This window comes from Megalopta genalis, chromosome 6 (assembly GCF_051020955.1).
Source record: "Megalopta genalis isolate 19385.01 chromosome 6, iyMegGena1_principal, whole genome shotgun sequence".
NCBI classification, from domain to species: Eukaryota; Metazoa; Arthropoda; class Insecta; order Hymenoptera; family Halictidae; genus Megalopta; species Megalopta genalis.
In genome coordinates, this window is record NC_135018.1 from 25,378,722 (window position 1) to 25,394,294 (window position 15,573).

At 38.5% G+C, this 15,573-nt stretch overlaps 1 protein-coding gene across 3 annotated transcripts in view; it reads right to left on the bottom strand.

The window, feature by feature from the left end:
- LOC117222242 (uncharacterized) overlaps window positions 1–10,991 on the bottom strand; it is a 153,864-nt gene extending 142,873 nt beyond the window's left edge. For 2 of the 3 annotated variants that reach the window (XM_076523336.1, XM_076523335.1), the window contains exon 1: window positions 10,386–10,991. In XM_076523336.1, the coding sequence (XP_076379451.1) occupies window positions 10,386–10,476 (91 nt within the window). In that variant the 5' untranslated portion in view covers window positions 10,477–10,991. The remainder of the gene's footprint in view (window positions 1–10,385) is intronic. The other variant, XM_076523338.1, reaches the window with a different exon arrangement.
- Between the last annotated feature and the right edge of the window lie 4,582 nt (window positions 10,992–15,573).

Here is a 15,573-nt window from a genome sequence, read left to right on the forward strand (position 1 = left end):
TCAGTCTGACAGTTTCAATAATCGCTGCAAACGCTTGAAGAAGACTCGCCTTGAAATTTAATAAACGTCCTTACGAACTTCGCATCCTTCTCCGAATATTACTGCCAACTGTGAAAAGCTACTCTTTATGGTACTGACGCAATCCTTTCGCGCAGTATCGTTTGTAATATTCGCTTGCAAACATCGAAGACGAAATGATCAATTAAGCATCAACCAACATCTCTGACAAATGAATAAGAAATGATTACACGAATAATCTGTATTTAGTAAATCACGTATGAAACCGTAAAAAGTCTGACTCGTTACAAACGCAATGGTTTAACACGTTGACTGCCGCGTCACCCGTATTCGGGTGACAGCAAAAGTTCTCATCAGGCCACGTCACCCGTAATTCGGGTTTTTTTTTATTTGACTACTTACAAAGGATTTCCGAAAATATTTCGACAAATATTCTACAGGTGGTAATGAAACGATTGAATTCTTATAAAAATGGTTTATTAAAAAAAATTATTCGCAGTGTATAACATTAAAACATTCTCTGCAAAGTTGAGGTTGATCAGGACAGCTTGGACAAAAAGTTATTTGTTTTCTCAGATATGCTCGTGCCTCTGAACGGTCCATTTCGTATCTTTTATTTGAACTGTAGCTTCCTCAGTATATTCAACATTTCTTTCTTCTTCCATGGCCAATTCTCTCTCGTAAAATCTCGTCAATAGTATCTTCATAACATTCATTATCACTAAGATTATATTTATCAGTATCCAAATCAGAATCTGACGATGTAATTTTATTTATGCTTCTCCTTCCGGGCAATCAGATCTCTTTTCATTATTGAAAAAAAATAAGGGCAGAGATTTTAAGTTATACCATTCGGTACTCGGCAAAGATTCCAACTGTTCATGCAGGAACGGGTGGTCTGTAGGAGATTTTGTTGTAAATACGCGTGGCAATCAACGTGTTAAGATGATTTTTGTCCTCGAAATAATGAAAATCGGCCACTGCGCTGCTTGGCAAACCGAGGCGATCGAGAAGTCAAGTCCGATCGTTGGGGTAAACCCGAGAGCCGCGATCGCGTGATCATATGGTCAACGCGAACAGAGGCGGTTCGTTCGTTCGTTGCATTATCCGCGCGATTTTTCTCGGCGCGGCGGCGGTTGGCCTTGCGGGCATTACCTCCGTGTTCCATTCACCGCGGCAAAAGAGGGAAGATCGTCGTGCGCGAGAGGCCGGCTCGTTCGTCTTCTCGGTGAAAGAGTCGTCGTCTACGGCTCGTTAATATGTAATATACGATCGTATCGAGCCGTCGCGGACGCGCGAGCACCGCGGACACCGCAAACGGACCGCGCGGCACAGGTTGCAAAACGCCGCGGTAACGGCGATCTTATCTCCAAACGCAGTTTGTTTTCGCCGCGTCCCATTCGACGCTTCTTCAATGTCGCGGGGCAACCGATTATTCCCGGAAAATCTACCCCCAATGGACGCCTGGCCAGCGGCAACGATCACCGTCAGCTATTTCTTTTTGTCGATCAACACGATACTACGCTCGCGGTATCGCTTTGTGTTCATCCGAGTGGCGGCAAATATATTCGGAGCTGAACCCTCGGACACAAGGACTGGTGGGTCAATTTGGCCAGACGCACGTCGGCGAAGTATGCAGTCTCGTGGAACGTGAAACCTGCTCGATCGTAATTTTTATCGGACTAACATACAGTAGTGACTCCAAGAAGCGTTCGTACACCTTTTAAATCTTTAAACTCGAAGCCGTTTTAATTCTAAATCCAAAATAGTTTATCAGAGCTACACTATTTCCATTTTATCTGACTTATCGCTAGTGAATTTTATGCATAGGAAGTTGAACGAAAATAACGAGCCTTTTATTTGCTTCTGCACCGGTATCCTCCGTTGCACTAATACGCCTGAAAACAGAGAACCTGCAGCGAAAGATCGTCCAGCTAATTATGGTCTTCGAGATTTCTAAAACAATAATTACACCCAATTGCAATAAGTCATCGCCAATTTTTCCGTGTTCAAACTGTTCGCCAGAATATTTTGCAGAAATTTCATGTATAATTGCAACGAGCTGCTCCATGTAATGTACGTTTAATGCGCACTTTCCATGTGTTCAGGAATATCATTAGAATTATATTTGCAGTAATTCGTATTAATTACATAGAATGTTCCATCGAATTATTACTGTCCAGACGGAATAAAGCACGATTGTTGTCACCATTTACCTCGGTCGAACTAATTGTTATCCACTCCATTTATTAGGGCAGTTGTAATTACAGTATTTATACAATGTTTTGAGTCATTCGACCCATCAACCAGATGCATTTTCTGCAAAATCCTTTTTAGACATTGTCTAGTAAATTGGACTCTCTAACATCTCAAAAAAATTGAAATCGTTCGGTTCAATTTTAAAAGACGTTATTTTGTTTTGAGATGATTCAGAATACTAATTTAGTATTCAGATTACACTATTAGTATTCAGATAACTAATGATATTCCTAAACACATGAAGAGTGCGCATTAAACGTACATTACATGGAGCAGCTCGTTGCAATTATACGTGAAATTTCTGCAAAATATTCTGACGAACGGTTTGAACACTGAAAAATTGGCGATGACTTATTGCAATTGGGTGTAATTATTGTTTTAGAAATCTCGAAGACCATAATTAGCCGGATGATCTTTCGCTGCAGGTTCTCTGTTTTCAGGCGTATTAGTGCAACGGAGGATACCATACAGAAACAAATAACAGGCTCGTTATATTCGTGATACATGTTGTACAGAGGACTGAACAGTAGGACTAAGAATATTTGAAGCGTGCATGTTCCCGCTTACCTAACAATTATTTCCTTTTTTACTTCCGGTTCGCAGTGTTACAGCCCGTTGAATAAGCCCAACTTCCATTTACCTGTATATTTATTAGCATGAAAAACAGAGAGAATACTAACTACAAAGTTTCCAACTTCAAGTTTCAAGTTTACTATGCTGAAATTTGATTCTTTTTAAATTTGAATATTTAAATTCAATTTTTCAAATTGAGAAGTTTAAAAAGATTTCAAATTCAGAGATTTCGGAAAAGAAGCAGAAATCTCCATTATAAACGGCTATAATTTCAATTACGTCTTCATTGAAAATCGCAGAATGACTAATTGTTCGATTGTGGACATTGGTACAAATAAAATGATAAATGTAGGTAGATGATAATACATAAAATGGCCTAGGTAGATTACAATAAAGTCTCTAACGAGGCGTTTTGCATCGCGACTGGGTCCGTTCTCACCGAACGAGATACGACAATCAGATACAAACGTAACAAGGAAGACTAATTCTCGCCACCTCGCTCCCGAGGCGTTCAATTACGGGTGGCTAGGTACATAGTCGTAATTTGTTTTTATGATCCCGCGCGCAATTTCTCGCGGGCAGCTACGAGTCATCGTACGAAGCTATTCCGCTATGGAATTAATTGAAGAATTATGTGCTGGCTCGTGCTGGCGAGACAGGTGCATGTTCAATAAAGATACGGGGCGCATCCGTGCTATCTAACCGAGTACAATAAAATCTCCCTAATTGACGCTCAGATTCTGCACAAAAATCGACGATTTTGGAAAAGGAGATACGATTATTCGAGCTTTGCGGCTCGTTTTTATAATAATTTATAATAATAATTTATAATTTGTAAACTATATAAACGAGCCGCAAGGCTCGAATAATTGCATCTTCTTTTCCCAAATTGTCCATTTTTGTGTGCAATCTGAGCGTCAATTAGGAAGAATTTACTGTATACCGAGAGATTGAACATTCACGAGTGAAGAGACGAACGATGTTCCCAAATTTGTTTAATCTTCCCTCTGTTTTATATATTGCACATTACCAATTATTTTTCTCATGAAAGTTTTCTATATAAACTGTACAGAAGATCTGGTAAACCATGTAAAGAATAACTGTAAAAGATGAGTAAAATTTGGACCACAACAAAAAAGAGAATACATAGTGCAACACAAAATTTTTATTAATCTCAGTGTTTCTCTTACAATTTAATTTAAACGTGTAGGAAAGTAATGCAACCTATATTTTTTTATACTCCATTGTATTCAAAAAAATAAGTTAGTATAGAAACGTTAACAGATAACGTATTATAACCCCAACTTATAGCGACTAATAATCTTTCACGCAAAAGCGTAACGTTCTAAAAAAAAGCAATAAAACATCCGTTTATGAGTGTTAGGATTTTACAGAATCATAATCGCAGTCCAAAAAGACCTACAGCTTTGACTATAAAGATAAGATTATGTATTCCGCTAATTTATATGACCAAATAATCAAGAGACAGACATTAGTGATAATTAGATTGCGGATCAATAATTAGATTAGATTGCGGATCAATTTTGACCGATCGGAAACGATATGACAGTACTTTTAAATTTACTTTTCGCTGTTCTGTGTTTCATCTACTCACTTTTGTAATAAATGCATAAAATCCGCAGTCTAAAATATAAATTAGAAAGTAGAAATAAATACAATAGAAAAAAGACGTGTATGAAAATATATGCACAGAAATTAGTATTATTTTCGTGATTTGATTATTTAACAATTTTCCTAGATTATGATCAAATGAAAATTTTGTTATGACAATGACATTAATATAAATGTAACGGAAATTAATAGTGTTCCAATATTTTCAAACAAGTTAAATCATCTAACGTATTTTTAGCTTTGCTATGTAGCTTAAGAATTTGAAACAATTTTCTCGATATTAATTTTCATAGTTTCATATTCACAGAAATATTCATCGTTTAAATTTCGTCCCATTAATCGTACTTCATTGATGATCGATACAAACCATATTTTTGTACAAAAAATCGTCACCATTTACTTTGAATATTTTCGTCGAAGAAAAAGTCGACGCAAAAGCATTTTTAGTTTCGGCCAAGAGAACCACTGTCCAGGCCAATTGTGAGCCGCGACGATTTCGTAAATTACACCGTTAATGTCCGCTCGAACTGGACCCATTTCGAACTGGGGCCCGGTGAAACGCGTGGCAGACGCCGATCGCCGATACTGGATCCCGATCGAGGGATCGAAGAAGCGGATGCCGGAGTAAAACGCACACCACGCTGAGCACCACGAGCCGCGCAAACCGTTATACCGTTTGCAACACACGAAGCCTCTATATTATTTTCTAATGTGCGCGAGGTTCGCACATCCCAATTTCCGAACGAATTATGCATCGGCCGCGTGAAAATCGGTTTCATTCACTGTTCCTGCCCCGTTTTCGCCGGTACACTAGTGAGATTCTGTGGCGGCCAACGTGACTGATTTCAACACAATAACGTCGAGCTCCGATTTGCTAGGCGAATCGCATCGGAAGGACATCGAACAAACTGTCTCGAACCTGATTCATTTGCTCAAAATACATTTATTCTGCACATCGTAACACGTTGGTTGCCACGTTGAATTTAGACAATTAATTTCTGTCGTAATATACAACATTAACTTTCATTGTGATTTGTGTGGAAGAAGTAAAGAAGTAAAAATTATGATAAACGTTAACCGCGGTGAATACTTCCGCTTAGGTTTCATTAATATATCTGAACGGTAGGGCTTGGGCTTATTTGAACCCGCGGTATATATTATACCATATTATACCACGGTATATATTGTTATGTGGCTATATAATTTATAACACTTAATTTAAACGTTCTCATGTTTCATTAAAGTCTATAAAAAGACTAACGTGTCCAGAAGAAGTATGTTTAAAAAAAAACTGATAAAATTATAAACGATCCTAGACATACTCGGTTATAATTTTGCCAAAAAGATCTTCCGTTCGATTGTATATAGAAACACAAAAATGAGATAATAATTTTTAATCCGACCAAATTGAACGAATTGCGAATGTCATAGGTTGAGCATCCCACGCGTCCTAATCAAATTCTTCTGTCTAGGTTATTATCTCTCGACGTGTTCGAAATATACCATTTATTTTAATAACATACCAGAATTAATTGTGCGTGCATTAATAAATCAGCGGTTTTTGCGTTCTCTTTCGCTTTTTGACTTTATAAATTATTGAACACGAATTTCGAAACGTCGCGAGCGCCGGCGAATCTGTTATTCGAACGAATACTAATTTTTTCATCCACGATCGCTGAATTAATTGGTTTAAATGTTTTTTTGTTTTTTTTGTTTTGACACGTTACTACAAATTCTTTCTCGCAGTACTATTTATTTGGAAAAATCGAATCCGCCGGGAGCGCTTCCGACGAACGCTGTTACCACAGGCGCATTGTCTTCCCACTTATTTTCTGCACCCATTTGGGTCACTATACTTTACGCGATGTATTGTAACGTCGCGCACACACCGTTACACCGCACCGCCGCCTTACAACACCTCGGCCATCGCGGCTCTTATAATGCGTCCATGCTTATTAACGTTAATTCCATTGAATCTATGCAAAATTAGTTCCATTCACTAATCATCCGCCATTTTCAGATCGCACTATTCAAACCTGATACATCACAACATGCACGCATGTTTCTTGCAAGCTCAAACAAAACAAAAACAAACGATTCAGCAGACGATCTAATCGCGAGCAAAATTTATCTACGCTTATCGTAACATCTGCAGATTCGTGTTACAGTAAAAGCTGCCTAAGAATTATATTAAACATTGGAAATTCTAGATTTGTGTGTCGTTGTTTAATCAATTCAAAAATTCATCGATTTGTTGAAATAGTATCTTCCTCGATGAATATTATTTTTGTACGCATGCGGTCACTGTTCCTGGATGGATATGTGTACAACATGTTAAAACACAATTTTCTACAATATACAACTTTTTCTATCGTACTTAACGCTGCGAGTGCCCACGAGACAGTCACAGATAACTGGCACAATTTTTCTATCGAAGAAAATTGATTGTAATTGCAACCTATTAAGCAAGTTAAACTTGGGTAGAATCTACGCAGACAATTATTATTATAATAAATCTTCTAGACTTATTGTACAAAGCAAGTTGTTCGATTTTACATGTCTTTTGTGGACACCAGTATGCCAGTTAACGTGATATAGAAAAGCTTAATACATTTCGTGAATTTATATAATCTTTTAACATCGAATTTTTCCTTACTTTGGGATTCTAGATACGTTTCCAGAGCATGTGAAAGAGACACGTCCGGATAAAAAGGATCGTTAACAAATAGATTTGCAACACGATAACAAGCGTACAACAGAAACGACAATTCAAGATGTAGAACTGCATCTTATGATGTTACATATTCTGATACGTCACCCTCGCGAAATCCTCTGTCTGCAAATCCGAGTAAAAAGTTAAAAATTCGCATAAACGTGACTTAGAGGTGTTAGGAAACCGTGCAAAAGTGAACGAGGCGTCTCAGAAAGGGCTGCGTAAGTGTCTGAAGTGCTGAGTCTGAAGTGCTGCATACGAATGATGAAATTCTTAAAAGTTACAGCGCTGAGAACACTTTACACACTCGACAATCGCGTTTACCTCGTACGCAATATTATAAACCATCCGAACGGCAGGCGTACACCTGTCGAATTTTCGCAAGTTTCTCGCAGAAATGTTACGCGAACGAAACGTTCGAAGCGTAGCTGACTGGCTCGCAAGTCGGCGACAGCGGCTGCGTTAAACACTTTCTAATTCGTCGTGACGAGAAAGGAAGAAAGACTTGTCGCGGAACACGTTGTGCAATTCTCGGTGCAGGAAGAGCGTAGGAAACTCGGTTTTGGCCGGATCGAACGCGAGACCGCTTCGACGGTGAAGCATTTTCGATTTGCTTTTTTCTTCTGGCCCACTAGCGGGGATAATTGTCGGTGGTACGAAGCGGATTAGAGAATAATTCCTCCGGTAACAGCTGTTCTTCCGCGTCGCTGGCAAGATAACGTCGCTGGTTCCCATTAATAGGACATCCACTTGTAAGTGGTTCGTGTAGCTCTCTCGCTGGTGGAATTGTCCGGCGCAAGCAACTGTTTTCCTGTTGCAATTAAGATGCACGATGTTAACGCGACGAGACAGCGACTAACAAACGCGGCGCCGCGTTAGTGCGAGCCTGCCCGAGCGTTCGTTATCGCGATTAGGGAAATTCAATTTAGTTCAGCTAACGCGATCCTTTCTCAGCAGAAATTCTGCTGAGGGATGATCGAGCGTGAGAATCGTCCGATTCTACGATACCTTCTCTCGATCGCATTCAAAGCATTATTTGTGAATACAAATAGAGCGTTTCGTTTCCTTTTGTTTCTGTTGTCCACGGTACTGTATTTCTACGAAAGCGGTTTTGTCATAGAAGTGCGCGTTACGGGTGTAAATAATTTTTTTATTAGTGCGATAGTGGAGGAGATTTGAAAGTCAAAGTAATTATGATAATTGAAATTCTATGTATTTTTATTCGTAGCATTGTAGGAAGTTTTGCGACGAAACGAGCAACCTATTGTATTGCACATCATCGCGGATTTTTTTATGCAGAATAAAAATTGTCTGCATCAATTGCAAGAAGTGGAAACTAAACAATTGCTACTATTTCGCCATAAATGTATAAAATCCGCAGTCTAATCATTAGGTTTAAGGAAGCCACAGATTACTTGGACCCATTGTTAGTTACTACTGTTCCTTTAAATAAATTACGTTAAAAACTGTGACATCAAATGACCTGCAATCGTAAAACGAGGATGCTCGATTTGTTCCAGCGTATTTTATGCAACTGAACTGGTTGACCTAGTACGTAATCTTTGAACAGGTTCAATCAGTTCTCGCACATATAGTACATTTTTTATTAATATAAATATCGTGTACTATTACTTTTGCTTCTATTCGTATCTCTTATTGATTATTTATCCGTATTAAATCTGTATCCCTATAAAATTGTATGAAATTATCTCATTATTCGCATCTTAGTGCGCTGCCGATAAACTCATTGTTTGGATTCTGTTTTAGAATATTTATATATCGTTTTCATTTGTAACAATAAACAAAAACAACTGAATCGATCTGATCCTGTTACAACATTATGCACCCTGCGCGAGAAAAATTGCAGAATTATAAACTTTAGCTTGGCACAAGAAATAGAGGCGAAAGACTGTTTCAATGACTCATTGCTAAAGTAAAATGTCGCACAATTCACCAAGGCCACTGGCCCGTCACTGAACACTGCAATTCGATGTTGATCCGATTACTAAAATGCCACCGGAACTAATAACTCAGGTCGTAGAAAATTTATAATTTTAAGACATCATTCACACGTCACACAATTTACCAAATCGAGGTCACACAACACCAAAATCCTGTCACATTAACCCCTTCCCATGCTAACTGCGCATCAAAACTCTCGCATCGTTCATAATTCGCTGGAAAAAAAAACAAGAAAAAGAAAACGAATGAAACAGAATAATAGCATTTTATACCGAACCTACGATCCGCACACATTTGTTAAAATCTGTTCAAAGTCCTAACCGCAACTCCGGCGCGATGTCAAAAGGGCAAGCGATCAGCACGTTCGACGCGGATCTAATCTAGTTTGACATCTCTTTTAAAACAGCGCATAAATAAAACGCTTGTAAAACCGAATCTAACTATACTTTAGATTGCTCATCTAAAAAGAAATACTTTATACTGTCTGTTACAAGAGAGAGCAACGTCACCTTAACTTCTCCACTGCCGTGTCACTCGTAATATAAGTTGACACAATTTCGTATCCAGGACGAAAAAGTAATCGAATTTACGCGATATACTTGTGTCAACTGAATCCAATCAGAATCTGAAAGATCTAAATGAACAATAGAATAATCCCAGTAATAAATGTCTAAAACTTTCGAGCACGCTTTCATTAACCACGACGACGTCACCTTTCTGAACAGTGCGCCACTTGGTGGCTCTCTTTATCCCGTGTCCAAACGCTATGCAGAAATTTTTGGTACATGAAGTGCAAAAGCAGCCCCTGCTTTTATAGGTATTCTCACTCGACTGTAATTCGATTTCTACCTCGGCATACGCCTGCTTTCGAATAAGTCCAACTTGGTATACGTCCAGCTTGAACGTGACAAAATTTTGCCTGATGTGCATTCTTCTTTTGGAATACGACTGAAACGGATTAAGTACGTACGCCGAGGCACCGCTGTACAATGAAAATCATCGAACACTAATCTCGGTGTCAATGTCGTTTCCGCGGCGATCGGTGACAGAGTTGGTCATAGCCAAGAGTGTTCACTGAATGCATTACCGTGATGTAAAAATTGATCGATTTAGCGGACCGACGCGTTACCGGAATGTTTAACGACGTGGCTCGGCGTGTCGAGAAGAGTTGTTCCGTTCGGGAAAAGCCGAGACGGAACGGTAGAGAATTCAGGGCACAAGAACTCACCCTCTGACAGCGATCCTGGAGCCGCGGCTAGCAGCAGAGCCGCGAGGAGTAGCAGTTTCGTGAACCAAAGCCTCCACATGTCTTCACCCATCTGTTTCCCGGTCGCACGTAGCTGCGGCACGATATTACCCGGAGACGTGCAGTCTCGTGTAAAGCGGCCCGGATGGCTGCGTAGCCCGTTACATGAGTACCAAAACCGTGAAGGGAACTGGGAACCTGTCTGCACACCTCGAATCCACCTTGCCCGAACTGGGACCCGATTTACCGACGCGTCAGCCGGTCTGTCGCGACTCGCTCCCGAACAGGATAAGGTGCTCGCGAGATTCGTCAACTGATGCGGATCGGCGACCGGACAGATGATAACGAAAACAAAACAAAAAAATAATAAAAAAAAATGAGATTAATCGAAGATGTCGGTCGAAGTTGTGTCGCGACGCGAGAACAATGAAAAATTTTCCACCTGGTTACCGGACCGAGCGGTTAACGAGAACTCCGGTACTCGACAAGCGGAGCAGCCGACCGATTGACCTTTCTCCGAGTGCGTAACTTTGTCTGTGTCCCGGTGAGGACTGAAGGGGAAGCAAGACCCGCCGCCGGGTGTTGGGAACCGGAGAAAGGTGTATTGAGAGAGAGGCCAGAGGCGAGCCGGTAAGGCCCCTCTTCCGTCGCTCTTTTCCCCCTACTTCCTCAGCATCCCCTCTCTCTCTCTCTCTCTCTCTCCCTCTCTACCCCCTTTCCCGGTCCTACTCCTCCTAGCCCCAAGTTCCAGCTTCTTCCTCCATCCAATAAAGTAGGACCGTTTTCCAGGCGCGCGGCCCTTTCCTCAGGAGGCTGTTTTGTTGTCACTATAATTGCGCGCGGTGTTCGCGGCCTTGGCTGCCATTGTGTTCTATTTTATTCGAGTTGCCCATAAATAATGTCGTTTCTCCATACAAAATGTTATATTAATCTCTTTTGCTCTGTGTAATATCGTGTCAGACATGGCACTAACATTTGGAAAATAGTCGGCTAAATATAAGGTAAAAGTAGCTATTATGAAACACCGGTCATTTGTAACCCCTTCTCAAAACTGTAGCACCACAATACAATGAGAGATTGATAGAGCGTATGAAAGTGGATGTAAAAATTCTACTCATATTTTGGAACATTGTTCTTTCTAAATTCACTCGCGTTACGTAACAATCAGCTGTAAAAGAAAATGTTTATTCGTATACGGATGTTTGTAAGCAAGAACATGCCGTTCCGTCTTCTATTTCTTCGATTGTTTCATTCTTCCGATTTATGGAGCACTGGGACACAGTACGAAGACGATGTTGTTCCATAATATATGCACGTACTTTTACCAGTTTACTCGTATTATTTTGTATTCGTAACAAATAAATATTTCGAAGTTCATTACGCTATCTGGAAACCTCAGTCTATCGAGCAATAGTATAAATATTAAACAATAAAAAAGTGGCGCGAAAATAGTGAATGATATGCGAAGACTGCCTTCTATGTAAATATAACTCAGCGATGTATCAATCATTGATTTTGATAATGTTTATGTATCATATAGTTTTCGCTAAAATATTTGATGAGTATGTTTTCTTACCGTCAATCGTCGATATTCATGAAAACCGCCCTCAAAATTGACAGGAACTCGACCTGCAAAGCTCAGGAATTTGAATTATTTCTATTTGATCTGCAACTGTAGTTGCTTCTGAATGTTGCTTGACAACATATGTATCTGTGATTGTAAGAATAAACGCCACAAGTGTACCCCTGTTGTTGTTTCTTTTCATTTTTTGAGCTTATCGAATCTGTTTTCGTGATTCTTTCCTGATAAATACGTGAATTATTCTATTGTTCAATTCATGCACAAGTTGAAAGTTTTTGAAATTTGACGTTTTGCCTTTTTTCCTTACAGCCACAGATATTTGAACTGTGCTTTCGATCACAACTTATCGAAGTTGCCATTATGGTGCAAGTATTAACATTCAAAATGTTCATCGCGTACTACAGAAAATCTGCAGAAACGTTATTTTCATCTATGAGAAACAGTTCAACCTGGATGGTGTAGACAAACGTGCATACTATTATCGAGATATTCGAAAAGAACCGTTAACAAAACTGCGACGTCAGACGAGTGAAGGTGGAACGATGGGTTGAGCTAACAATGTGTTTAAAGGAAGAACGGAAATTAATTTTTTACAAGAGAGCATGAACATGTCGTTGAAAGTAGTAGTACCACAAAAAGTCAAACCGCGCGTTTTTTTATTTTAAGGAATTCAAGTGACCCGAACTGTGCCATGTTTCCTTATAACAACTAATTACGATTAATCCGCTCTTCTGAGATAATGAATGTTAACGTTTAGTTGATTTTGAAATGTATTTCCACATATTTTACTAATTAAAAAAAAAATTAAACTTAATATAATATGGAAATTACTAATTTTATCCTGGTTTGTAATGTCATCATAATACTGAAAAAAAGTAATCGACAACATAGTTTTTCATGCTTCTTTTTGTTCACTCATGCTACTTACTTATATTACTTTTGTTTACTTATTGATATAAAATGCAACTATATTTACTAAAATATAGGTAATTGATAATATATTCAACCGTATTCGTCTCGCCGCAAATTGCGATCGTGAACTTACTTTACGAGGCTACTTTCTGGAAAATAAGATATACATGCACGATGTACACGTTTTTCTTTTGTAGAAACCTACGTACTCCCTACTTAGTTTATCCAATCAAGTTTAACTTGAAACCACTATCACTTCGACAGTAGAAGTGATATGCTAATGAATTCTTGCGAACTTGATAGCGAAGGGTATTTACTGTTATCGTCAGCTGATTTTATTATTGCTGTATCCGAACAAATGTTTAATCAACCAGTGAATTTTCTAAAATTCATGTGGAGTTTACAAAAATTGAAATTTAGAGTCGTTTCTTTTAAGTCTCTAGAGTACATATTTCTTTTCTCCTTTCCTATTACCAGTTAGGTGAAAATGTTTACATTTACTTTAAACATCAACAACGTCCTTGTTGCAACGAAATGAAATAAATCCTTCTGCAAACAAGTTATTGCAGTCACATTCTTTAGCAAAACTGGATTTGTACAAATTCCAGACAAGAAAAGCCTGTTAATAGTAAGTTTTTTTTAGGCAGCAAGGATTAAAATTACGAGGAGAAATTCAAAATACAGTAGCGAAGTTACCAATTTTGTGTATCGATCTTGCATAGTCGACTTGTGGATAGTCGACAGTAAGTTATTTATAACACATCGCGTTGTGAATGACTCGGGATGCAATCATGGAATCTTTTGTCATCAAACATGAAGACAATTTCTTTCTTAGTAGATAATAAAGTATTATGCAGAACATTAAACGAAATATTCATGAAGAAAGTTGTCTCATCAATTCCAATGGCAGACGACCGAAGCAGGTATGTCTCTCTCTCTCTCTCTCTCTCTCTCTCTCTCTCTCTCTCTCTCTCTCTGTGTGTGTGTGTGTGTGTGTGTGTGTGTGTGCGCGCGCGCGCGCGCGCGCGTGTGTGTGTGTGTGTGTGTGTGTGTGTGTGTGTGTGTGTGTGTGTGTGTGTGTGTGTGTGTGTGTGTGTGTGCGCGCTCTTTTTCACTTCCTTCTAGAGTCACGTATTATTCTCGTACTGACACTCTCCAACTGTACCGCATGCCCACCCGTTACATCGCACCTCTACCAGTTAAACAGAGCTGTTACATTTACGTTAATTTACGTGCCAATTTGTTCACTTCTTAATTGTTACGTACGCGCAGCTCCTCCTACGGTTCAAGAAACTCTATGAACCTGATCTGAAAGAGTAATTTACATCATTATCACGTACAACCCTTCAGCTTCTACGACGAGTATACTCGTCACGGAAAAAACACTCTCGTCCGACTTCTTCAATTAAAATTTTCACGAAACGTATCCGTAAACAGACATTTTTACAATAATTTCAGAAGAATTTTCTGAAAAAAACTGCACGCAGCGTGATCAATCAAATATGTAAATGCTATAAAAATTAATTAATAACGACATACGTACGCTTTTAAGAATTGATTATAATCGAAATCTGTAAATAGAAATGTCCCAAATTCTGTAGAAAGTGGCAAGCACAGAACTTCATTTGCAAAATAGGTGAAGAGACCTTTACACTCTCTATTCTCGAAGGAACTGCTAAAAATGACTTTCCAAAGCAACGGTGCGGCCGCGAGCTTACCGGTTAGATTTACTTTTGCCCGCGGTGAAAAGGAATTTATGCATAATCGTCACTTCGAAGTAGCGACAGACCTTTTTACATGTTTAACGTCTACCGTTACAGTCGTTGCTTAACTACGATGGTTTTCATTTACAAATTTATCATTTAACGACAGAGAAACGACAAGAAATTAATTTATTGAATCATTCTACCCTACAACTGTACACAATCAAAAATTAAACGAAATACTTTTGATAATAGCTCTGTCCCTTAGTAATTAATAGAAAAAAATCAAGTTCTTATCTCGCCTCTATGAATTGGTCACGCGAATACAGTAAATTCTCGCCAATTTTCCTTCAGCTCCTAAACAAAAATGAAAATTTTGGGAAGAGGAAATACGATTATTCGAGCCTCACGGCTCATAGTTCAGCCGTTTATTTTGAAAGTGGCATAAGTCACTTTGTTTTTAAGTCGATATATTTAAGGGTTTGCGTTTTAACATGTTTAAAAATATGGATGCTAACTTTCAAGAAGATTTACTTGTATTTGTTATCTCAGGATACTGATATTTTTCTCAGTATAAATAATTTCGTATAAACATTAAAAAATCACCACTTTTCATTACGGTAAAGTGACTTAAGCCACTTTCAAAATAAATAGTTTAGAAAAATGACTGACATATATTAATATCGTCCGACGTATTTTACTGAAGTGATGTTTTGAAAGGACAGTGATTTACTGAAATTGTTGAATAAATTACATATATAATAATAATGTTTGATTTAAGTATTTTTTATTTTAATATTCATAAAATACAAAAATAATTAGTACATTTTGAAACATAAGTATAAGTAAGTTATATGAAAATACATCAGTTCAATTTAATTTTCGTCATCAATAGGAGTGATTAAGTCCTCAGAAATCGTGTTTTGTTTCAAATTTTTAAAATAACTGTGGTATATTGGGGGTATATAATTAA